Genomic DNA, 26,349 nt, shown 5'->3' with positions numbered 1-26,349 from the left:
AAGACTTCACAGAGTATCAAAGGCAATGCTACTTACTCCCTTGCCAGGTAGGAAGAAATGTGGCTTTGAAATAAGGTCCTGGATGCTTCATGAATAGTCAAGAAATGGAGAAGTATTATTCTGGTGGATTAAAGAACTCCAGACGGAGGGTGTGGTGTGAGGGAGTAGAGGAGCACAAGCAGGGGTGCCCCGGGAGGTGAATCCCTTCCCTTGTTGTGTTCCTTAGGTCCCCATCACACCATCTTCTCACGCAGAGACAACAGAGACAACTGACCGTAACTGGTCAGGCCAGTTACGGTCAAGTGTAGTTTCCCACATAGCACCTACTCAGGTGTGTTCTGTACTGAAAAAGTATGAAATATAATTTAGTGAGTGTGAAAAACTGATTCTGCAGAGTCCTAGGCCTCCTTTCTGAGGCAGGGCAGCCTCAAGCTTTTCCAGGTGCTTTCTTCAAGCCCACATCATACTGCCCAGCTCTGGGAGAGGTGCCAAATCTGGCTGAAGAACAGAAGAAAAAGGAGTTGGGGTTGGCCCAGTCCTCCCCTGGTGCTACTATGATATTCAGAGGAGGCCCTATTAAGCCCTCCACCCCATTTTGGAGACTTTCTGGGTTGGCAGGATGACTGAAATCTCTAGTTTAAACCTGGAAAGGATAATAATGGGCCCCATAAGATCTTGGAAATGAGGACACTACTCTAAGAGAATATATCATACTGAAGAAGCTAGGATCCACCACTGCTCAAGACCTTTACAACACTGCTCCCCCTGCTTGGAATGCTTTTCCTTGCGCCTGGTCAATTTGCACTTAACCTTCAGGTCTCGACTCAGAGGATATTTTCTGACCATTCTAAAGTAGGTTCCTCACTACCCATTATTCTATCTTACCACTCTGATTTCTTCCTTCATAATTCTTTTTTTTTTTTTTTAAGATTTTATTTATTTATTTTTGTTAGGGAGAGAGAGCAAGAGAGTGTGCATGAGCAGAAGGGTAGAGGGGGAAGCAGACTCCCCGCTGAGCAGGGAGCCCAACACTGGGCCTCAAGCTCAGGACCCTGGGATCATGACCTGAGCCAAAAGTAGACACTTAAATGACTGAGCCACCCAGGTACCCCTTCCTTCTTAACTGTTAACACAGTTTATAATTAAAATTTACTTGATCAACATCTGTTTCCTTCAATAGACTATGAGCTGTATGAGGGTAAGGACTGTACTTCTTTCATTCATCAGCACTTTGCACAAACCTTGGTACACATCTGGCCAGTGAATGAATTCAGTGGGTGAGGTCAGCGACTGGAGGGTCCCTGAGGAAATGCTGAGCTTTCTGCCTGGGACTGAGGGAAGTGGGAGTGGCTAGGAAGTGGGGGAATGGAAGTATAGGAATGTCAGCAATGAGACATCCAGGGAGGACCTTCGCATGATTGGAGTTCTTGCTGACAGAGAATCCACCAGGCAGGGGTCTAGCTTACTTCTGTGAGGAGTCTGTCCATGGAGTTTCTCTCTCCTTCGGCATGGCAGTTCTGCTCCTCACCATACTGGGTATGGAAGCCTTTGCTGGGAGTGCTGAAATATTTGGCCATGCGTCTGATTGTTTGGTTTTCCTCTTCAAATGCCTTCCACTGCTTCAGCTGTTAGATAAAAGAACACTTGTTATTTATTTAATTACACTCCCAGAAATACATTCTCTCACTCTTTTTCAAGAACATCAGGCATGACCATGTCACAGACACACATGTAATGTATAAACTATTCTCTTCTCAAAACATATTTTACTCTGGAAAGTTCGTAAACAGCAAAGACAGAAGGTATACAGAAGGTCAAGGTCAATTCTCAGTTTAAAAAATGCCAAAGGAAGATGATGACAGGTAGACTGGTCAAGGCAAGCCAGAGTTGAAGTATGCTTCTAGAGCCATATTCTCAAGCCAGAGTTTAGGAGCTATCATGGGGCAAGGCAATCTAAACATTGTATGTTTCAAATGAAACTGCTCTTAGTTGTAAGTAGCTGTTCTTAATTATTCTCATTTGTGGAGTAATTGTGTGCTTACTGCTACTGAAAGCCCAGTTCTTGCCAGAGGACTTCTAACCCAAATCAATAATCAAGTCTCAGACAGAGAGAAAACCACAAATGTCAATAAAAATCAATAGAAATGACAGAACATTAGGTCTGAGAGCTGGCTGTCCTTTTTAAATGACAAATGAGGAAAGACTCAGGAGGAGTATGACCTTTCAAGGCCCCACAGTCAGTCAGCAGCACAACCCCAGCTGTTACCAGAGCCCTGAGCTATACCACATCTCCTTAGCAGGGCTGATGAGACAGAGACTGGTAACTGTGGGGGTCCTATGGAGGGTTTTTCAGGAGAAATTGGTTTTGAGAAACAATCTGTGGAAGCTTGGGACTGGTTTAATTTCATAAGAATGGAAGTGAATATAGAACATTCATGGGGTGCCTCAGTGGTTGAGTCGGTTAAACATCTGTCTTCAGTTCAGGTCATGATCCTAGGGTCCTGGGATCAAGCCCCACAGTAGGTTCCCTGCTTGGTGGGGAGCCTGCTTCTCCTGCTCTCCTGCTTGTGCTCTCTTTTTCTGTCAAATAAATACATAAAATCTTAAAAAAAAAAAAAAAAAGCATTCACAAACAGGGGCATGGTCTTTGGGCCGGGGTAGGGGGAGTGGTAGTGCTGGACATTTCTCTTTCTTCCTTAAGGAATTTTCATCATTAAGGGTCCTAGTGATTTATGCTGGCTCTAGATAGGATGCTGAGGGGTCTGTGGGGAGCCACACAGGGATCCTGGAATTGATTTGCTTATTCATCAAACATTTATTAAGCTCTGACTATGGAGTGTAACCCAAATTTGGTAAAGCAGATAGAATACTAAATTCCCACCATCAACTGCAATACTTTCTCACCTAAGTCCTCCTGGGTCCTCTGTTGACTCAGCATGAGTCCTTTATGGTATCAGGAGTCTGCAAGATCTGTGTTGGGTCAGGCGAGGACCATCTCCTCTGCATGCCTTTCTCAAAATCCGCCTCCCAAGGCCATCAGCTCAGCTGGCGACTCAGGAGTTAGGAGCCTGGCACTGCAGCCTCAGTCTGTGGTCTTCAGTGGATGGAGCAGACCTCTAGTGTTCTCCTGGCACTCACCCTTGCAGTGTTGCAGTATCTCTGTTCTCTCCTAGGACGCCTTGTTTCCTTAGCAGTATAGCTTTTCTTTTTTCTCCCCCAGCAACCCCCGTCTGAATTATCTTAGCAGGCTGCTGGAAGAACTTCTCAACATTGGTGTAAGGGTACCACCAGGGCTTCTGGGCTGTCTCACCCTAAGCTGGAGGGCACAGCCAGGGTGCCCCTTGACTAAATCCTCCTATTCCCCTTTGTAGGGATCCTGGTCCTTAAGACTTGACATTTCTGGTCCATGGCTATAAATGACCCCCAGGTCACAATTTTAAGACCTCTTCATGGCACTTCCTCCAGAAGGCAAGCATTTTCTTGTTTTCTCGGCCTCTGGGCCATGTGGGTGTTGTAGGATGAATAATGTTTCCCCAAATATTTTCTTCCCCTCCTAATCTCTGGAACTTGTGAATCTGTGACCATACACGGTGAAAGGGAATTTGTAAATGTGACTGAGTTAAGGATTTTGAGAAGGGGAGACTGTTCTCGATTTTCAGGGCAAGGCCAATGTCATTGCAAGAGTCCTTATAAGAGGAAGGCAGGAGAGTCCGAAGAAGAGATGTTGCCAGTGGAAGTAGAGGTCAGAGAGAGAGACAGATAAAGATACCACACTCTTGGCTCTGAAGACGGAGGAAGAAGCAATGAGCCAAACAAGCAGCCTCTAGAAGCCGGACAAGGAGTGCAAACACATTCCCCCTAGACCTTCCAGAAGGAACACACACCTACTGACATCTTGACTTTAGTCAAATAAGGCCCATTTCAGATGTCTGACCTCCAGAGCTATCAAATAATAAATGTATTATTTTAAGCTATTGGATCTGTGGTTATTTGTTACAGCAACAATAAAACATTAACACAGTGGGACTGACTCTCAATCTCTACCAGGTAAACCAGGGTCTTTGGAAGCTCACCCCATGTGCCTCTCTCACAACCTGCCAATCTCCCCTTGTTTCAGTTTGTGCTTCAAAATGTGCAAGATGCATAAATGTTATGGTGCTCCAAACATACCCTGTTCTGTCTCCTATGTCTGCCTCTGGTCATAGTGTTCCCCCATCAAAAATGCCACACCCACTGTCCTTCCCCAATCTGCTCAGTGAACTGTTATTCCTCCCTCAAGACTGGGCCCAAATACCCCATGTTCTGAGAAGGTGTCACTGAGCTCCCAGACAGCCTGAGGCACCACTTCCTCAGCATTAGGTAATGTGCCTTCCTCAGACACCTAACAGATGTATTATAATTCCTTTCACATCTGCTCCCTACTAGATTTGGAGGTGGGTCCATGTGTTGACCTACACATTTCCTGCAGTTAGTAAGTGAAGGACAGATATGTGAACAAATGAAGGAAGCTTTCCCCTAGAAAACTAGGGGGCGCTGCGACCTATACAGATAACTATAACTTATAACTATAAGAGTAGAAATTCCTAAACAACTTCATGAGGAGCAGATGGAACACTTGGGGAATGCAGAGGAGGAAAAAAAAAAAAAAAAGCCATATCTTAGAACCCACCTGCCTCTCAGAGAGAGAGGGATGGAGGTGGGGATGTGTATAAGGATGGGTCATGTTCAGGTCACAAAAGCAGAGGCTGGCTCATTGCTGGTGATGACCTCAGTGTTTGGCATAAATACTTAGGCATTTCCTGAGGGCCTGTGTAGAGTGCTACTTGGCCCACTTGCCTCTTGAGTAATGTCATCCAGTTCACTCAGCTTCCTAGCGCCACCTAGCTGCCCTTGACGTATCTACGCTTCTGCTTTCATAAGCCCCTCCCATCAATCCAGTCTGAAGGCTTAGTCACAAGAAGGCAGTCCACCTTCTGCTGCCTCCCCTCCCTATACAGCTCTCCTCACACAACTTTCCAAATTTGTTCAGCTGTCCTATTTTCCTGGAAGACACAGTGCAGGTCTCACGGGGAGAATCTTTCTTCTACCAAAGGCCACTGAGCCAGAGCGGAAAATCAATTCAGGGGCATACAAAAAACTGACAAGCCTCAGTTACTTTCACATTTTGAAAAATCATTTACCCTCCTAAACCTAAACTACGATAAGGTATAATATATTTTTTTTGTTTTAGATCATGTTCTGTTCAAGAGGAGAAAAAGCATGAGACAGAAAATAGAAGAGGAAAGACAGACTAAGAGAATGGAAGCTCAAAACGACTAGGAAGAAAGGGGGGGGTGAGTCAGAGAGAAAGAAAGAGAAAGGCCCACACTGTCCACCCAGTTGCTGTACCCCCTAATATTTCCATTTCCACTCCCACTTTAACAAACCAACTGCTTGTTGCTTAGGTCAAACCTGGAAGTGAGATTCCAAGCTGAACTTTGTCCTGTATGTTTATGTCTGTATGTAGATGGGAGTGTACCTAAATATTACCACTGAGGATTCAAACACCAAGGACAGTGGAAGTCTTGCATCTGAGGCTCAGGATGGGAAAAGGACAGAGGTGGGTGTGGAGGGGGAAGTTACAAGTAGGGCACATCATGGAGGTTGTGGATTCACTCAATTTTCAGATAGAGGTCTTGGTTAGGTCAGGAAGGCTTTCCTCTAATAGTTCCTAGGTGATTACTTCTGCCCCAAATTATCTTGTTGTCTTCCAGAGACTCTTATTAGCTCCAAATTGTATCCTAGATCTGTTCTCTGTGTTTTCTTAACTAGTCTCTCATTTTTTATCTGTCCCCTTATTTTCTGTTACTTTAAATCAATTCACCAATTCAGTATTTTGCCATGTCCAATTGCCTGTTCAATACTTTTATTGGTATTTTAAGTCTCACACAGTATTTTTCATCCTTATTTAGTATTTCATTTTTTAAAAAAGATTTTATTTACTTATTTGTCAGAGAGAGAGAGTATAAGCAGGGAGAGCAGCAAGTAGAGGGACAGGGCAAAGCGTGGGAGAGGGAGAAGATGTGGGGCTTAATCCCAGGACCCTGAGATCATGACCTGAACCGAAGGCAGATGCTCAATCAACTGAGCGACCCAGGTGCCCCTATTCACTATTTCTAAGATTATGTCCTTTTCATGATGGTTCCCTTGAGTTGAAGAGAGGCAATATCCTTTGAATCCCATTGACAAAACAAATCAGATCTATTCCAAAAACTATTTTACTTCAGAGGAAGGCAGCTTCTCCAGATCTTCAGAAGTTTGTGGTCCAGTTCTTGTGAACTGCAGAATTTCTTCATAGGTCCTTTCCTCCTGAATCTATAGTCCTATGTGAGAAGAGCTATAGTTTCCTAGTACAGAAATATGTTTGCTTGCCTTTTCACTTGTAGTCCCAGGATGGCTTCCATAGCTCCAGTTATCACAAACATTCAAGGTAAGAAGAAGGTAGAATAGGTGATGCCAGCCATGCCTTCAGTTTTTGTTGTTGTTGTTGTTGTTAGGAAAGCAAAAGCTTTCTTATAAGTCTGCTAGGAAACCTTTAGTGTTTGAAATGGTATCACTTGGGCACCACTAGCCATGAGGAAATTTGGTAAAGCAAGTCTTGAGCTCTTTCAGTCTATGTAGTGGAGATGAGCAAGGAAGAAAGGGGTTGGCAATGGATGGATGGGTTACCAATCAACATTGGCCACAAAGCCTAAAGGGTGGGTCACGCAAAAGGTCCCTGCCCACTCCCCTTTTCCCACCTCCCAGAGAGGAACAGCCCCTTTTCTGCTATACCCCAGACAAATAAGCCACAGCTCTCATGACTTCCTTCTATCTAGTTCTTATATCATAGAGATTCAGCAAAAATTACTCTAGTTTCTAGCAGAGATGTAATACCCATCCTTGGTTTTTAGTGCGCTGCTACAGATGTTTGCATATCTGTTTATTCTCTAGATTACTTTAATGAGAATTTATGAAAGGGAAGGAGAGTAAAGGTCTTTGCCTGTGTCACACCATCGTGTCCCAAATCGCAGTCGTAACCCTCCCTCAGCCAACACTTTAATTATCGGTTAGCTCCCTCATGAAGACATTCCTAGTCAACTGCAAGCTGCAAAGGGAATCAAGATGGAGTCTAGAGGGAGTAATGGGATAAGGGAGGCCTCCGGGGAAGAGAAAGAGATCTAGAAGGGAAACAGGACAGGTGCCTAATGCCAAGTTCATTAACTCAGATATATGTGGTTCAGTGGTACCCTAGGGCATTACATGAATAATTTAACATCACTTTCAGAACCCATGGAGTCCTTCTTTCCCTCTGACTCCCTTTCTTTCTCTTTGCTCTCTGGATATTTCTGCTTCTATCTTTCTCCCTCATTTGATTTTTTTTTCCTTAATTCCCATAGTGTGAAACACATTTTTATTCAGCTTTTATTTTTCCTTATTATAAAAAGAAATGTTCTATATTGTCTTCTATTAAAAAGAAAAAAAAATTTTAAATTGCAAAAATTTCCAAATGAGTTTTTCTCTGTGAATCTGCAACCTCCAATAGGAAAGAAAGAAAATGTCCTCACTCCCAGGCTAGTGAAAGAAATGACATTATCAAGGAAAAGGGGGGACTGGAGATGAGTGAAGTCGACAGGAGGGTAGGTGGACAAGCTGGTCTGGGAGGCAGCCTGCCAGGGCTAGAAACATGCTGCCATGCTTGCTCAGCCACTCTGGCCTGTCCTTCCTGCTGATGGGAAGCAGAGTCGCCCTCTTCAGGGAAGTGAGGAGGCAAGAACGGAGAGAGCCCGCTCACGAGGAACTTGCCTTCCTTCTGACTCCCCAATAAATGGTATCCAAAAGTCTCAATAGAAAACAAAGTGAGCGGTTTATCATGTCCAGGGAAGCCTCTGGAATGACAAAGAGGACTAGCCTGACAAATTCTCCCTAGAGCATACCTGGGGAATGAAGATGAAGCAGTTGATCGTGGTTGTGCAAACAAAGATACCTCCAGATGTGAGTCCAAAGACCAGGTTGGGCCAGGAGTGCAAGTATCTAGTGACCACGAAGAGAAGCCCAGCAGCCACTACTACGAGGTTGACCCCAACCATGATGGTTAGAGACTGATTCACAGGAGGAGAGCTGACGTGGTCAGTCAGGCCAGCCAGGTAGGCACCGTAGAGCAGCAGCAGGCCCTGGAGATGGAGAAGAGAACCCGGGGCTGAGGGAAGTGTAACAATGGGCTCAGTGTCAAAGAGCAGTAAGGTTGGAACCAGTTTCCTCACCTTTAAAATAGAGATAATCAGACCTACCTTAAAGGGTTGTTATGAAGATGTACTGAGATAGCACATGGGAAAACACTAAGGGCAGCCCCTTATACCTACTAGGTGCTAAATAAATGTGATTTCTTCTCCTTCCCTGGGAATTAGTTTACTGGAGGTCAGCAAGTCAGCCACCAGACAGGACTCTGCTGGGACAGGGCACAGGCAGGACGGTGTAGGTGGGTAGCAGGTCTACAGGATGCGCTGCTGGGCACTTGGAGGGCAGTGGGTGTGCCGTGCTGTCAGTGGTAAGGACTACTGCACCTGCTGTGTGGTTTTGCACTACATGGAGCTGAGGGGCATGTATAAGCGGAAACAGCCCTGTGGTCTGCTTGTCAAGCTGTGTGCCATGGCAGGGGCAGCGCCCTGAGGAATGGGCTTTTTTCCCCCCTAATTTTTCCAAAGATACCATCTGCTTGCCAAGCCCTGCACCTGCAAGATTGCATCTGTCTAGAAGGGATGACTTTTTCTAATTTACACAAAGGATCTCTATAGGCTAGCAGCGGCTCTGTGCCAGTGGGTGTTTATGGGAGATGGAAAAAGAGAACAAAGGCAGGCTGGGACCTAAGCAAGGCTGTGGAGCAGGCACAGGCAGTAAAGGCTTCATCTATACCCTTCATCCTCTGTGTGACATTCCCTGCCCCCATCACCAGGAACCCAGTGCCCTATTCTTTCCTCTTTCCCATGAATATAAAACTGCTCTCAGATTTCTCACTTGTACGACACAGAAAATTACTCACGGCACTTTAAAGTGCTGCCTTTCCTAGAGGGAGCTGTATTGAAACAGAAATCAAAGCTGTGATCAATAATACATAATGTATAGATTCAACATATGTTTGTCTATGTATAAAAGTATGATATTAGGTGCAGGATAGGCAAAGGTGTTACAAAGAGGAATAAGCCATGGTCCTGGCTTTCAAGAAGCTCAGTCTGGTAGGGAGATTTAAGGCAAGCACACAGATGTCCATGTTTTGTCACACAGAATGTGAAGATGCCATGAGGATTGAGGTGTGGGTGGAAAGTACAGATATTCACAGGGAGAACTAATAATGAAAGCAAGGCCGGTATCAGCAGGGTACCTGCCAGTGACCCTGAAATCATACAATCTGACCAACTCCATCTGCCAGGACAGCCCTAAAGATAATTTTTTGGAGGACTGGCTGTGCCCACAGTGAAGGAGTCAACAGTGAAGGGATGCCCTCTGGGCACCCCTAATGCCCAGTATCCCAGGAGAGGCCTAAGGGCCAAAGGTGGCCCCCCTGAGATCTTCAGTGACTAGAAAATACACAAGTCAGGCCAGTGGGGCTTGAGTTTGGGGTAACTGACACCATCAGGTGGCATCTGGCAGACTGGATCCCTAGTAATTTAATTAAAAGTAAATGAAATTAATTCTATGATTTTGAACTATTCACATCTCATTCTTTAAAATGTTTTAACGCCATTAAACCTCTTGCCAAAAGGGAACGAGGTATGAATAAAGCCTCTCTACATCCACAACTTGTGTTTGAGTAAATCATATCTAATACTTGTATGTCATTGACATTCACTTCTGAGAAGTGTGGGGTGGGGGTAGTTGCCAGGTTCAGGTGGGGGTGGGGTCCTGGAACATAATGTGAAGATTTAAGTCATCCTCAGGAAGTGCTCATTGACCAGGGAGCCTGTGAGGGGCTGGCTCAGTCAGTTTCCTGATGCTTAGCACTCTTTTCTTCTTTTCTTTCCTTGTCCTTCAGAAAGATATTACAGTGAAATAAAATGGAAATGCGATTGTATAAAAGGCTATGGAGAAAATAAATCAACTTGAATCACAAAGTGAGCTTCTATGGGGGAAATGTTGAGTTTCTGTCCTGGGGAGGACATGTTTTTCTATAGGGTTCAAGAAATCGAACTGTCTAGGGGGCAGTAGAATATTAATAACCATAATATCTAACACTTATTGAGCTCTTTCCGTGGGCCAGGAGTGGCTGAAAACTCTGACCATGCACTAACTCATTTGAAATTCAGAACAGTTCTGAGAGGATTTTGTCATCTTACATTTTATGTCTTACATTTTATGTAAGAGGGAACCCAGGATCAAAGAGGTTAAATGAGGTTCAGAGTCAGCTAGGAAGGGGCTGTGTCAGAACTGAAACCCTGTTCTGTCATATTCTGAAGTTCGTTTTCTTAACTGTTAGCAAGAAACTAGAGATCAAGAGCTATTTCCTGCCCAGTGTTCTTTTAAAAACATTTCTATCAAAGTAATATATGCACATAGTAAAAAAGCAACATTTCCCAATTCCAGCCCTATTTCTCAGAGGCAACCACTTGAACACTTTCCTAGGGGTAAAGTGACTAAAGTTTACCTTTAAAGACCACCAGGCCTCTCTGTCCCAAGAATCAACAGGTAGTCTCTTAGCACCCAGGGCTTGCCTGAGTGAAATAGGCCTGCCCTATACCCCTCACAGCCAGATTTTCTATTTCTCCATGCTGAAATCAGCTAATAGGATAGTTCGTACTAAGAACCTCCTGCCCTGTACAGGTTTCCCATACCTGCTAGAAATAATATCCTACTTTTGCCAGCTAACAGAGACAAATGAGGCTAACTGTGGGAGATTCAGGGCGGTAGGAGGACACTTTGAGGCAGCTGGAACCACTCAAAGGACACCAGGGATATTGCCATCTGTCTGAGGGCCAGCCCTTCTTCCGATCAGACTGAGAAAGGTTGGTGGAAGGCAGCAGGATACCTTGACCCAAATCTTGAAGAAAAATACAAGGAGGTTAATCAGGGCACTGAACAGAACAAATAAAGCCAGATAAAATGTCTCTACATAATCTCCCTTGCAGGGAGTTGGGGAGAAAACTGGTATTGCCAGATCAATTAGAAAAATCAGACCAAGAAATGAGAGAAATAGTGGGTAAATTTCACATGATTTAGGGGAAAATTAAATAAGAGGGTTCAAAGAATTGGAAAAATGACCCCCAAGACAAATAAAGAGTAGAGAAATAATGAGGGTCATGATTTTGAGATTTATGCATAAACAGAGGTTTCCTCTGATTTCAAGATTCTTTGCAGAAATCACCTCATTAATTCCTTTAATTCCTTTTTTGTGTGGCTATTTTGTTGGTGACAGACAGATTACATCCCAAGAAGATGTGGTTACCAACCTTGCACACCAAAACAAGAGCAATCCAGACATCAGAGTACCGGGAAGCACAGAAGTGTGAGCTGGTCAGAGAGCAGGACACGTCTCTCCCTGTCACCTAGGAGGTACACAGAGTCAGGACGGAGGGAACCCACAATTACCAGGAACACACAGGAGATCTTTGGGGACATCTGGAGCATGAACTCTTCTACAGCATGTGATTTCGCCCTTAATACGTAAAAACTATAACATTTAGGTGACTCGGTTATAATCTAAGTGAATGTGGCTATGGGTGAAAGAAAAGATGATAAAGTCCAGCTGACGTGTGGATGCTTGGTGATGGTGGGGCTTACTCCTCAGTTATTGTTTTGCTACCTCAGTGACTCATATTAGTACATCAGCAAAATTATGAATTATTTCACATCTTGTTTCTGCTATTTTTTAACAGGTGAAACTGTACATATTAAATCTGCAAAGTCAAGATTTCACTGTATACCTCAGCCCCTTGTGAGGCTGGAAACTTATACTTCCCATTATTTTAACCTATGTACTAGGCACAGTTGAGCCCTTTCCCTGCGTTGTTTCCCTTCATCTAAGCCACAGCCCTAGGAAATAAGGAGCACTATCATCATCACTTTACCTATGAGGAAACAGATACTTCAAGAGGTTTAAATGACTTTCCCAAGGTCACATGGCTGGTAAGTGGAATTTGAAGGAGGGCTGACTGACTCCAAAGACCACTTCAAAATACCACTTTTACTTCTCAACAACTAGGGGAAGTCAACTTCCTGTGTTTGAAAGTTCTCATTGTTGATCATGTGAAAGCAAAGATAACTCCTGGGCAGTTCTCATGTTCCAACATCTCAGTGGATGCTGTTGGAAGACACGTGGAGCAGGGGCAGTGGCTGTGGTAGCATACTTTGCAGACAAGGGGCAAGGCACTCACCACAGCCATAGCTCCCGACTCTCCCTGCTTTTTGGGTCATTTATCTTCTTGTTGGGAGAATGAACACAGAGTGAGTACCGCTGGGAGAATGACCTCAGTGTACCCACAGAAGCCTATCTTCCCAGTTCGGAAAGTAGATTATCCAGAGATTGGGCCCCTCACCGTCATACTGACACCGAGAATCTGGAGGCACTGGATGGGATCAGTCAGCACCCACGTCACAAGCAGGATCACATCAGCTATCACCAGGGCTGCTACTAACCCCAGTAGCTGCAGGTCTTTGATTATCTGCAAAAGAGTCAGGGTCATACATTTCCTTGGCTTGCTGGCTAAATGACACAGGGCCTAGAGTACGCTAGGTCCTCTGAGGTTCCAGGGTCAGCCCTCCCAAGGGGCTTCACATCCAGCCATCAAAGATGAAACACACACTACAGGTGTGCAATGGTGTCTATGTCCATGTCATCACCATCACCATTACCACTAAACGTTTTTATTTGTTTATCTGTCCCATATCCTGCCTTTTCTCACAAAGGATTAAGGAGTCTTATAAAATGAACACACTATTATTTCTAGATATGTGCATAATGAGCGTATAGAGATATTAATGCTTTCACATAAAACTGTTAAAAACCATTAACTTGGAGGGTGAGATTGAAAGATGAGGGTGGTGGAAGAGAGATTACTAGCATTTTCTTTATACATATATGAATCATTTGACTTAATAGAAAGAGGCTGTGTTACTTTTGTAACTACAGAAATAAAATTAAAAAATATATACTATGAAAGGATGAAAAGTTGAAAAAAATCAAGGAAAAGAAAGAAATCAGGAGAATTAGGATGAAAGGTCAGAAGAAGAGAGTACACAGCCCTCATGAATTGAGGGAGAAATGTGGATCTGAGTTTTTTGGTGACCATTGAAAAGAAGAGGGCGTAACTAGTTACATGATTCCGGTGTCTGTAAGATAAAAACGCATCAGTCATCAGTTGCTTCACCAAACTGCTTAAAACCAATGATAATAAGAAAATCTTCAAATCAACCAGCAAAAAGGCACATTATCTGTAGAGGAACAAAGACAAGGATGACATCAGATTTCTTATCAGAGAAGGCCACGTGAGAAGACAGCAGAATGAAAACTTCCAGATACTAAAAGAAGAAAAGAAGGCCTCAACCTGTAATTCTATATCCAGCAAAAGGAAAATGATATCAGATGAAAATATGGATCTATACAAGGAATATTACCTTTGTGGAAAAATACATGTTGATTTTAATTATTTAAATATCTTTAAAAGATAACTGTTTATCATAGACCTTACCCCTGGGGCTACTAATACATTATATGTTTATAAAAAAATAAAAAAATTATTTAAAAAAAAGATAACTGTTGGGCGCCTGGGTGGCTCAGTGGGTTAAGCCGCTGCCTTCGGCTCAGGTCATGATCTCAGGGTCCTGGGATCGAGTCCCGCATCGGGCTCTCTGCTCAGCAGGGAGCCTGCTTCCCTCTCTCTCTCTCTGCCTGCCTCTCTGTCTACTTGTGATCTCTCTCTGTCAAATAAACAAATAAAAAAAAATCTTTAAAAAAAGATAACTGTTTAGGGGCGCCTGGGTGGCTCAGTGGGTTAAAGCCTCTGCCTTCGGCTCAGGTCATGATCCCAGGGTCCTGGGATGGAGTCCCGCATCGGGCTCTCTGCTCAGTGGGGAGCCTGCTTCCTCCTCTCTCTCTCTCTGCCTGCCTCTCTGCCTACTTGTGATCTCTCTCTCTGTGTCAAATAAAAAAAAAAAATCTAAAAAATAAAAAGTAAAAAAAAATAAAAAAAGATAACTGTTTAAACAAAAATGAGTAACAATTGTGTTGGGTTTATATGTAGAAGTGAAAACAACACAAAGATCAGGACATGAGGAAATGGAAACATACAATCATGAGAAACTTATACTGTAAGTGAATGCCAATTATAGCAATGTTCACAAACACTTCCAGAAACTGAAGAAGAGGGAATGCTTCCTAATTCACTCTATAATGCTGGCATTATGCTATATGAAAACTAGAAAAAGATTTCATAAGAAAAAGCTATAGAACAATATTCCTTGAGTATACACATGAGTATTCCATGAGCCTACACATTATAAACACAATCTTATGAAAAGGAGTCCAACAATAAAAGAAGAGGATAATACATCCTGACCAAGTGGAGTTTGGAAAACAGTTTTAGTTTGAGATCCTAAAATCATTTAATGTAATTCCATCATATGAACAAACTAAAAAAGAAAAAGAAATATGATCAATAGACACAGAAAAAATATTTGACAGAACCCAACATCAATTCTTTAATAAAACCCTCAGCAAAATGGGAAGAGAGGAGAATTTCCCTAACTAGGTAAAGGATATCTATTATATGACTATAACTAACATACTTTGTTTTGAAATACTGAATGCTCTCCCTATAAGGTCAAGAAAAATTCAAGGATGTCTGTGCTCAGTATTTGTATTAAACATTGTACTAGTGTTTCTAGACAGGGCCGTCATACAGAAAATTGGAAAGAAACTTTTTATCCACAGATAATATGATCATCTATGCAGAAAATCTGCTGGATCTACAAAAAAAGATCTGATGGATCTACAGTAAGTAGTTTAGCAAGGTTACAACATACAAGATCAGCATATGAAAATCAATTATATTTCCATATATAAAACAAAAAATTGGAAAGTGAAATAAAGAACAATAGCATACAATAGCATTAAATACTTGGGAATAAATCTGATAGAAGTTATAAAGGATCTCCACTGAAAACTATACAATTAGAAAAGACCTAAGTAAATGAAGATATATACTGTATTCATGGGTTAAAAGACACAACATTGTTAAGAAGTCAGTTCTCCACAATTTGATCTATAGAGTCAACACATTTCAGAAGAAATTTGCAGAAATTGGCAAGCTGACTCAAAAATTCATAAGCAAATTCAAAGGACTTAGATTAGTCAAAACAATATTGAAAGAGGACAAAGCTGGAGAACTAACACTCCCTGACTCGAGATTTTATATAAAGCAACAGTAATCCAGATAATATGGTATTGGTGTCAAAATAAACAAATACATCACTGGGACAGAACTGGGTCCAAATATAGATCTACATATATATAGACAACTGATTTTCAACAAAGGTAAAAAGTAATTCAGTGAAGAGGACAGACTTCTCAATAAATGGAGCTGGAACAACTGCATATTAACGTGTAAAAAAATTAACTTTGATCCATAAATCATGTCATATTCTAAGATTAACTCAAAATGGATCATATGCCCAAATGTAAAAAATGAAAACTCTAAAACTTCTGCAAGTAAGCACAGGAGAAAACCTTTGAGGCCTTGGATTAAGCAAAAGTTTCTTAGATCTGATACCAAACATGATCCATAAAAGAACAAATTGGTAATTGGAACATCATCAAAATTAGAAATGTCTTCTCTTTTGAAAGATACACTTAAGTGAATGAAAAGAAAGACATAAATTGGAAGAAAGTCTTGGCAAATCATCTATATCTGCTGATGGGCTTATCCAGAATAAAAAAAGAACTCTCAAAACTCAATAGTAAGAAAACAAACAAATAAGTTCGAGAAAAGTGGGTAAAAGATACTTCACCAAAGAAGACATATGGAGAGCAAATAACTGTGAAAAAATTGCACTAAGGAAATGCAAATTAAAACACAATGAGATACTATTATAAACCTCTATTAGAATGACTACAAAGCACAACCAAGTCAAATGTTGGCAAGGATATAGAGGAGAGGGACTCTCATACATTGCCGGGGGGAATGTAATAAGGTACAACCATTTTGGGAGAAAGCCAATTTCTTAAAAAGTTAAACAGACACTTAATCATATGATCCACCCATTCTACTCTTAGGTTTTTATCCAAGAGAAATGAAAGCATATGTCTACTATAAAGACTTATACATCAACTTTCATAGCAATTTTACTTTTAATAGCCCTAAAATGGAAACAAACCCAAACATCCATCAACAGATGAATGGATAACAGACTATATGTCTACACTTTGGAATATTACTCACCGATAACAAAAAAAGAACCACTGATGCATCCAACAACACATATGAATCTTAAAATAATTATGCCAAGTGAAAGAAGACAGGTTAAAAAAAAGAGCACAGGAGTGCATGGGTGGCTCAGTCAGTTGGGCGTCTGCCCTTGGTTTTGGCTCAGGTCATGATCTCAGGGCTGTGGGATTGAGCCCCACATCCTGGCTCTGTTCCCAGTGGGCAGTCTGCTTGAGATTCTCTCTCTCCCTCTCCTTCTGCCCCTTCCCTGGCATGCACGTACTCTCATTCTCTTAAATAAATAAATAAATCTTTTAAAAAAAAAGAGTACATACTATATGATTCCATTTATATAAAATTCTGGAAAATGTAAACAAATCCTTAGTGACAGAAAGCATATCAGTGGTTGTCTGGGAATAGGAATGGATGTAAGGATTGGACAGGAGATGGAGATAACAAAGATTCTTGAAGAAACTTATGCAGATTTATACCATGATTCATGGATTTGTACCTATGTCAGAAGTTGTCAAATCATACACTTTAAAATATGTGCAATTCATTGCATGTCACTTATGCCTCAATAGAACCATTTTTTAATTTTATTTATTTATTTGACAGAGAGAGATCACAAGTAGGTAGAGAGACAGGCAGAAAGAGAGATGCAGGACTCGATCCCAGGACCTTGAGATCATGACCTGAGCCAAAAGCACAGGCTTAATGCACTGAGCTACCCAGGCACCCCAATAAAACAATTTTTTGTAAAGAAATCTGTGTTATAGAAGGATAGATAAACTTTTTGTCCTTTAGTCAATTTTTTTTCATATCATGGTTACTCACAGCTGAGCTTATTATGAATATCCACTGAATAATGACTAATATTTGAAAAAAAATCATTCCAGAGAAGTAAACTCCTATTGAGTGATATATTGGGTCTGGCTAGGACCTATTGCCAAAGAGTTTGATGACTGAACTTTGAGGTTTGGGCAAGGAACCTGATAAAATGGGGAAATGTGGTCAGGATGACATCTGATGTCGGGGATATAGGTGATCTGGCTGCCACAGAGCTTCTAGGGTTGATTCTATATGGTGAACGGATATCCTCTTCTTTGTTCACTGCTTCAGGCCCATCCTTCCTAGTGCACAAAATGGTCTTCCACATGGAAAAGAACTGGGCTCCAGTAAAGGAAATAATTGCTTACTTGCTACAGCTTCTCTGTAATCACTATCCCTCACTCCGCTTTCAGCTCATATTTATGCCAAGAAACAATCTCTCTGGGCATCTTGTTCTCTCTCACACTGGTTCCAGATGCTGGCCAGTTCACATGGTATCAGAAGTACCAGGGCCTGGGGTACATATGAAGCAGAAATACATTCAAAGTCCTATCTCCCAAGAGCACTGGCACATAGCTTTCCAGGCTTGGAGGCTTAGGAGACCACACTACTCCAAGGTTTGAAATGAGGAGTAGGAAATTCAGATTGCCATAAAAGGGCCTACCTAGTAATCCAACACAAACTTCTCCAGCTTATAATCAATAAAGCTGCTGTTTGCAATTAAGCACTGGTATGTAACTGCTGCCTACTCACCACTCTCTTGTCCGGGACCCTCTGGGTAAACACCTTGTAGAGTCGCCAGCTCTTCCCCAGAATAGGGCCAAATACAAGGGAGGTCCCAATGCACAGCATGGATAGTCTTATCTACAGAGGGAAAAGGATAGAAGCAAGAGGCATGAGATATACTTTTGTTGTTCTCCACATTCTGATCTGCAAAGCCTCAGTCTACACAGGGCAAGGGACAGGATGTGGACTGCAGTAAGCATTTCAGTGATCACCTTTGAGAGTGCCCATTCCAAGGATAAAGATAACCACCACCTATAGGAGATGCTGATTTGAAAAAAAAAAAAAAAATCAAAAGTTGGACATTTTGTTCAAAACAAAAACTTAAGATTTAACCTACCTGAATGAGAGTTTCCATTGAGCCTCCCACTAAAGCATCTCGATCTTGAATCCCAAAGAGGTAAACACTACTGTAAGTCAGACAACTGCCAAGTAAGGTCACAATATTCAGATTGGGACTGGACATCTTCACAATCCTAAAGTGAATCAGGAAGAAAGACACTTATAGTCATAACCCTTTGCTGTGGGAGTGAACAGAACTTCCCCACAAGTATAATCTCCAATGTAACCTCAGAGTGAAGGGCCACTGGGAAGAAACCACTTTATAGCCCTGTAAAAAATTGTTAGGATTTAAATTTATTTTAAAAAAGAACTAAATTCTGGCATTTCTTGCTTATATAACTCCAAGCCTTTAAAAAAAAAAAAAAAAAGGCCAACTTCTAAAAAACAGGTGGTATCAGAGAAGAGTGAGGACTTTTCCATGAAATTTGTGGTTGCTAAGAGACAACTATATGCAGCCTAGTGAGTAAATAACTAGCAGGTAGATACCTAAAGAGATACAGTTTGGAGCCCTTAGAAATAAGCTGTAAGGTAAACTGCTATTTGGAAAGTCTTCGTGATTTTTTTTTTCACAATTTACTCTATTTGATATGTAAAATTGTTTTTCCTTTCTCTGCTTGACCAAAAGAGAAAAAGGAAGCAAGCATTGAAAGGGATTTATCAAGTGACTACTAGTAATTATCAAGGGACTATAAACATAAATATTGAATTTATTTAAATTTTAAATTACACTATTTAGACTAAAACTTAAATACAATGACATTCCTTAATTGTTTTTTTTGGGGGGGTCAAATAGTTTTAAATTAGTTTACAGAATAATTTAAAGATGAGAGGGAAGTGTGGACAATCAGGGTGTCAGACAGACCCGGGGCACCAACAGAGGCTCAGGTAAAAATGTATGAGTTGGTTAACTTAAGGGGAAAACCAGGCTTACTCTAGACAGTGACTGATAACAATTAAGGAATGTCATTGTATTTAAGAGTTTTAGTCTAAATAGTGTATTCTACATAAATTCAATGTTTATATTAATAGTCACTTGATAATTATACTTAGTTATATTTTCATTTAAAATAGTAACTGAGGATAAAAGCATTCTTATCTATGTACCTGGATTACCTAGCTGACCACTTAAAGTTGAGAGCCAAGGCAAAACCAGTTACTTAGTGCAGCCTACTCTAATGACAGTCAAAGTACTCAGAGGCATTAAACAGTTCGGCAGAGTTAGACTTGCAAACATGATAACCAACAACGGCCCAGCTTTGATTACTTTGTGGCTGGCAGCATAATTACGTCCACACACACAAAAATACCAAGTCATTGCCCTGGGACTCCGGCCCCAAGTACAGATAAGGTTGGCCAGTAAATCCAGCTGAGCTTTACCTTGTCTTGGAGCAAAAACCTTGATTTTTCCTTTTTTTTCCCCCTCTAAAAATGAGAACAAGTTTTATGGATTCCCCTTATAAAAAGGGGATAACAATAATACCTCCTTCTCCCCCTGACAGAGTTGTAAGGACTTAGGGAGGTAATACAGCAAAGTGGGTGGCACAGTGCCTGGCACAGAGTAAGCATGTAGCCAACATTAGCTAATGATAATGTTAATCTCACCATCTTCAGATTTTAGAAGCCCACAAATCACTTTTTCCTCTCCTGTTTCTTTTCTTTTTTTTTTAAAGATTTTATTTATTTATTTGGCAGAGAGAGATCACAAGCAGGCAGAGAGGCAGGCAGAGAGACAGAGAGAGAGAGAGGAAAGCAGTCTCCCTACTGAGCAGAGAGCCCGATGCAGAACTCGATCCCAGGACCCTGGGATCATGACCTGAGCCGAAGGCAGCAGCTTAAGCCACTGAGCCACCCAGGTGCTGCTCTTTTTTTTTCTTTTTAAAAGATTTATTTGTTTTAGAGAGAGTGCACTCATGTGTGAGCGAGTGGGCATAAGGAGAGAATCCTCAAGCAGACTCCCTGCTGAGTGGAGAGCCTGACCTGGGGCTTGACCTCATGACCCATGAGATCATGATCTGAGCTGAAACCAAGAGTCATCGTTCAACCAACTGTACCACCCAGATGCCCTACCTCTCCTGTTTATCGCCTATACCCAATCAATTGCCAGTTTCTTTCACTTGTTATTTTGAAATCTCTCCGAGTTGTCTCTTACTCTCCATTCCTGCTACTGCATGCATCCAGGATACAATCAAGTTAGGAGCAATGAAAGTGGAGTCAGGTGTGACAGATGAGTAACCTGGCTCTGCCAATCACAAGTGTGGGACTCTGGGCAAGTCACTTAACCACTCTAGGTTCCTGTTTCCTCATCTGTGTAAATAATGTTATCTTTCCTAGCCATCCCACAAATTATTGCAAAGATCAAATGAGGTGTGTGGCAAAATTCTTTGAAAACTAAGGTGATGCAAAACTATGGATTTTTAGATTTTTGATGTAACCTCTAACCCTCTGTAACAGCAGTGTTTTTCCTGTCCTAATACATCTGTATATTACTTTCAGACTTAATTTCTTAAAATACTATCTCATCACTTAGGAAGAGAACTGCATGTATACAGATCAATTTTGTTTACTTAAAGTTTCCTGTATCCAAATTTAAAATCTAGCCCTATCCTCCCTATCCACTCATTCATCCATCTCCACAGTCAGCAAGTTTTCAAATTGTGACTGAGGGAGAGTAATCTTCACTAGTTTGTCTCTTCCCGTAAGAAGGAGAATTATGGGGTGAATACTGATTGCCAAAGTAAGAACAGTGTGAACCAGTAGCTTCACAATACATTTGTTAAGTAAAGTAATACCTTAGATAGACCGGTGCTGACACTGCTTAGAAAAGGGGCACTGCTGACCTGGGACTGGCTACTTGGTGCAGTCAGAAGCTTGCGCAGTGGAAAAACCACTGGGTAGATCTTGCAGGACAAATAACTAAGGCTGTTCTTCCCCATGACTATGCACAAGCATGAGCCATGAATAACTGATGATGACCTCCCTGACAAGCAGCTGCCAGAGTTCACAGCCTCACGTATGTGCTGTCTAGATCACTGATGGGTAAGTTTCTTTCTTAATTCTTCTCTGGGGCCCTTTTATTTGAACACCACTCTACAATCAGATATTCTTTGTGTTATTCAGTACTGCATGGAACCCTGATTTAAACGTTCTCCCTCTCTTGATTTAGTTAGGAGGAATTCAGTTTAGTTATTTTTTAAAAATTTTAATTATTGTTTCTTATTAACATATGATGTATTATTTGTTTCAGGGTCAGCTTAGTTATTTTTGATAAAATATATATTACATGGTCTTCACACCTCAGAAGTTGATGCAAATTCATTTCCTAAATGGACATGTTGTGGACTTACATAAGTTTATTTTTATATTTTTCATAAAAATTTTTACTTAAAACTTGCATCAGAAAAAAATGAATGGAAGATGATTTACCTATTTTGTTTGGTGAAGTTAACACCTGTGAAGTCACTGAAAAGTGAATCATCTCCTATTCAGCAGATGAATTATGTATGTCTGGGGAATGTCTTTCCTAGTTTAATAGGAGTTCAACCACCAATGTCACTTACATTTTTCTGTTGAATTAAAGATGAAATCTACACATGCTGAATATTCTAATCAACCACAAACACATAATTTCCACAAAGCAAGAAGATTTCAATATTATATACTTAATTATAAATATTCGGTCCCAACAAAATTACCTATGTTGCATTTATAAAGAGGTAAGGGCTTGGACTGGGTTACTAGCACTCAGAAACAAGGTTTTTTTTTTTTTTTTTTTTTTTTAAGAATTATATAGCTATGTTGGGGCGCCTGGGTGGCTCAGTGGGTTAAAGCCTCTGCCTTCGGCTCAGGTCGTGATCCCAGGGTCCTGGGATTGAGCCCCGCATCAGGCTCTCTGCTCAGCGGGGAGCCTGCTTCCTCCTCTCTCTCTGCCTGCCTCTCTGCCTACTTGTGATCTCTGTCTGTCAAATAAATAAAATCTTAAAAAAAAAAAAGAATTATATAGCTATCTCATCTTTTTCTCTTTATTCATTGGCAATGTAAGATGAGCTTTCTTGATTTTTCTATTCTCAAGTAAGTCTCAATATAAATAGATAAATATCCATCTATATCTGTAGAACCTGTATAAACCTGAATTATCATTTCAAAAGTCTTTAATGAATTCTGATGCTTATATGACATCCATCAGCTTACAGGTATGATGTTTTAAAAGTTTATCAAACACAGGTTTCTGAACTTCGAAGTTTATTATACTTGCTATGGAGGATTGACTGGTCATCCTATTGTTTCTTCTTAATTCTGGTTATGAACTGAATTTGGAAACATGGCTTGCAAATAGGGTTGAGGGTACTTCTTGTGGCTATTAGAAAAAATTTTTCAAACGTCACAGGATCATGGTTTCTGAAATGCTATATGTGGGTCACTAAGCTTTAAACTTATCTAAAACCAAGTATGAATGTCTTTCTAAAAATATTTTTAATAAAACACTTAAGATTAAATTGTGACAGTCAACTGAATTTATTTTTCAATCCACTGTTTTTGATCCATGCTACAGGGGGATTATAAATCTACCTCAGCTACATATGTTCCAAATAACTTTATCATAAAGTTGTTTCATGTGTTTCAGCACATAGTGATCATTTTGCTACTTTGCTTATTTCTAATGTTTTAGGTTCAATATCTAAACCCAATTCAAATTCTGCACACCTCAAAGCAATATATATCTATATATCTATATATACATCTATGTGACTTCTAACCATATATATTCTAATTCTGTAACATAATGGTGAGAGCAGCTTGGCCCTGTTCCTTCCTCTCCTGTCTGGACCACCACTCTAGGAGACTATCCTGGGAGACTTGATTAACCTTTCCACCTCCAGAGTTCTAAATTCTTTTATCATAATGACTTCACTTTATTCTTCTTCTAGATACACATCCCCAGGGTCCCATCTTGGCTGTTATAATTATTCAGAATGATTTTCTTCATAAATTTTGAAGACCAACATTCCCCTCTTTGATCTCAATGCATCTAAAATTGAACTCTTAGTCTTCTCCCTGGACCTGTTCTTCTCACATTCTTCCCCAGTTCAGACAATGGTAATTCCATCTTTCTGTTGAGTTGGACCAAAAATCTTGAAGTCCTCCTTGACCCTTGCTCACCACCCACATCCAATCTGTCATGAAATACTTTTGACTCTATTCTTGAAATACATCCAAAACCACTACTTAACCACCTCTGTTGCCACCACCCTGATCAAAGTCTGACTTTGCATTTCTCAATTGCATTATTACAATAGCCTCCTAACTGGTCTCCCTGCTTCTATTCTGGACCCTTCCTAAGTCTATTTTCAACATAACAGTCATAGCAATACATTAAGGGTAAATCAGATCATGTCACTTCTCTGTTCAGAAGCCTTCAGTGCCTTTCCGTTTCGCTTAGAGGAAAACTCAGTCTTTATCAGTGGTACAAGGCTTATATATGTGGCCCTTGTTAGCTCTCTCTATTTCCTACTTCTTCCTCTTGCCCACTCCACTCCACACAGGCCTCCTTGCTATTCCTTGAAAACACCAGGCACTCACACACTTCAAGAATTTGAAGTGGCTGTTCTCTCTGTCTAGAATATTCTAAATCATGTATTTGCATGGCTCATTCCCTCAGTCCTTTTATGTTCTTGTTCAAAAGTTACCCTCTCAATCAGGGCTACGACCCCATTTAAAATCACACTCTTTCTCAGAATTCCAAGTCCTTCTCACCCTGTTCTATTCTATCTCCACCCCACCACAGCACTTATAACTTTCTAAGGTATTACACAACTTATAGATTTATTGTTTATTATCTTCTCCCAATCAGAATTGTTCATGATATACTCCCAGCACTAGAACATTACCTAGGATATTGAAAGAACTCAGTAAAGGGGTGCCTGGATGGTTAAGTGTCTGACTTCAGCTCAGGTGGTGATCTCACGGTCCTGGGATCAAGCCCCATAATGGGCTTTGTGCTCAGCAGGGAGTCTGCTTGTCTCTCTCCCTCTGCTGTCTCTGCTGCTTTTGTTCTCTCTCTCTCTCCTTATCTCAAATAACTAAATAAAATCTTAAAAAAAAAAAAAAAAAAAGAAAGCACCCAGCAAACACTTGGTGAATGAATGAATAAGTCCCCTATACTCCAGCCCTCTCATATGCTCACTTCTAACATACTTGTTCATTGACAGCCTGCAGACCTCCAGTTCCCTGGCTCTTCAGCTTCCTCACAGTCTGTCAGTCTCTCTTCCTTTCTGTAGCCAACGTGACACCTCTGGTTGGTCATCTGAACTGTTCTCTCAGCAACACCCACTTCCTTTTCCAAACAAGCTTTTTTGCTGCATCTGCCTGACAAAAATCCCATCAAAATTTCAATCCATTGTCTGCCTTTATATCCAAGCAGCAGAATGCCGGGGGAGAAAATTTTATAACCTTGCAGACTGTTGCCACCAAAATCAACGGATGAGCTAGGGCTTACTGTACCACCAATTAATCTTTTTATTTGTTCTATGAGATATGTTTCACATTTTCTTTGTGGGTGACCCACTTAATCGGCTTCAAAGAAATAAGAGCATGTATCTGTTTGGATGATGCCCTCAGTCTAGGTTTGGTGCCCTCCTCTATGGCTTTATAACACCCCAGGGTATATGTGCATCAGTACAATTGTCATGTTATATTACCAGCTTTTTATGTTTGTCTCACTAGACAGTTTCTACTCCTCAAAAGCCAGGCTGTTTCTTATTCATCTGTATCTCAGCTCCTAGCACAGTCCTTACAAAATGGCATGTGTTCCATGACCATTTGTTGAATGAATGAATGAGTGAATGCATGAATTCATTAAAATATGAAAGACCCATCACTTCTTCTTTTCTTTGTCTTCTTCCCTAATTTCATTTTTCTTTGGCAATGCTCTCCTCTGTTAGGCGGAAGGATGAGGCTCTCACCCTTTCCAAAGGATTCCAAATGGCTCTAAAGCAGTAGAGATCTCTGATAGTGAGAGAGAAAGTCAAAAGTTAGTCAATGTCTGTGTGTTAAGACAAAAAGGGTAATTCTGCATTATGGTAAGAGTTTTAGGAAGCCCCCGCCTGGAATGGCTGAGATCTTCCTGGCATTATTGAACATGAAAGGGCCACGATTATTTTGGATACTGTGGCTTTCCATAGACACTGGTATTTTTTTTTTAAAAGATTTTATTTATTTATTTGACAGAGAGAGAGAGATCACAAGTAGGCAGAGAGGCAGGCAGAAAGAGAGGGAGAAACAGGCTCCTTGCCGAGCAGAGAGCTGGACGCAGGGCTCCACCCCAGGACCCTGAGACCAGGACCCTGAGACCATGACCTGAGCTGAAGGCAGAGGCTTAACCCTCTGAGCCACCCAGACACCCAGACACTGGGTCTTGACAAATCTTCTCCACACCCCAAATTGTCACTGAAAAGCCTTGTCATTCAGATGATCCACTCCTTTGCTTCCCCACTCAGCATGGTGTTGGGGGAGTCTAAAAATAAGTGAGAGAAAGAATCCTAACAGAATGCTGGTGAAGCTTCTCTTTGTTTCTAGGAAACTGCAGCATCTTGGGGATGTGTATATTCATATATGCACACACACATATGTGTTTACTTGTCTCCAATGAAATCAGGCCACTTGAAAGATTCCTTTCCATTGGCTGAATTCTTCCTGGAGAATTCCCCCAGGAAATGCTTTTGTCCAATATGTCTCTTACATCATGTGTCAAGGGCTGTGGAGGCCCAGTGATATGATGACAGCCCTTGTCAAGCAGTTGATGGATGAGTCCTCATCTTCAGGAACACAGATTACAGTCTCAGCCGACATCTGCTCAGAGGTTAACAACAAGCATCCATTCCCTGACTTCAGAAAATCTGCTGATCTTGGACTGATTTGCTGCTTGCAGATAGGCTACAATGCACGCCTATTCTATACATCCTTGCAG

General features: G+C 41.2%; 1 protein-coding gene across 2 annotated transcripts in view; it reads right to left on the bottom strand.

The window, feature by feature from the left end:
* Positions 1–26,349, bottom strand: part of LOC111152163 (G protein-coupled receptor 156) — a 58,955-nt gene that overhangs the window by 4,357 nt on the left and 28,249 nt on the right. Inside the window, exons 3-8 of one of the 2 annotated variants that reach the window (XM_022510523.1) lie at positions 18,385–18,520; positions 18,015–18,125; positions 12,546–12,671; positions 11,460–11,555; positions 7,956–8,192; positions 1,467–1,625 (exon numbers count right to left, since the gene is read on the bottom strand). In XM_022510523.1, the coding sequence (XP_022366231.1) occupies positions 1,467–1,625; positions 7,956–8,192; positions 11,460–11,555; positions 12,546–12,671; positions 18,015–18,125; positions 18,385–18,520 (865 nt within the window). The remainder of the gene's footprint in view (positions 1–1,466; positions 1,626–7,955; positions 8,193–11,459; positions 11,556–12,545; positions 12,672–18,014; positions 18,126–18,384; positions 18,521–26,349) is intronic. The other variant, XM_022510531.1, reaches the window with a different exon arrangement.

The sequence above is a fragment of the Enhydra lutris genome, unplaced genomic scaffold, assembly GCF_002288905.1.
Source record: "Enhydra lutris kenyoni isolate GAN:26980312 unplaced genomic scaffold, ASM228890v2 scaffoldscaffold2, whole genome shotgun sequence".
Classification (NCBI taxonomy): domain Eukaryota; kingdom Metazoa; phylum Chordata; class Mammalia; order Carnivora; family Mustelidae; genus Enhydra; species Enhydra lutris.
This window is presented reverse-complemented; position numbering and strand designations above follow the sequence as displayed.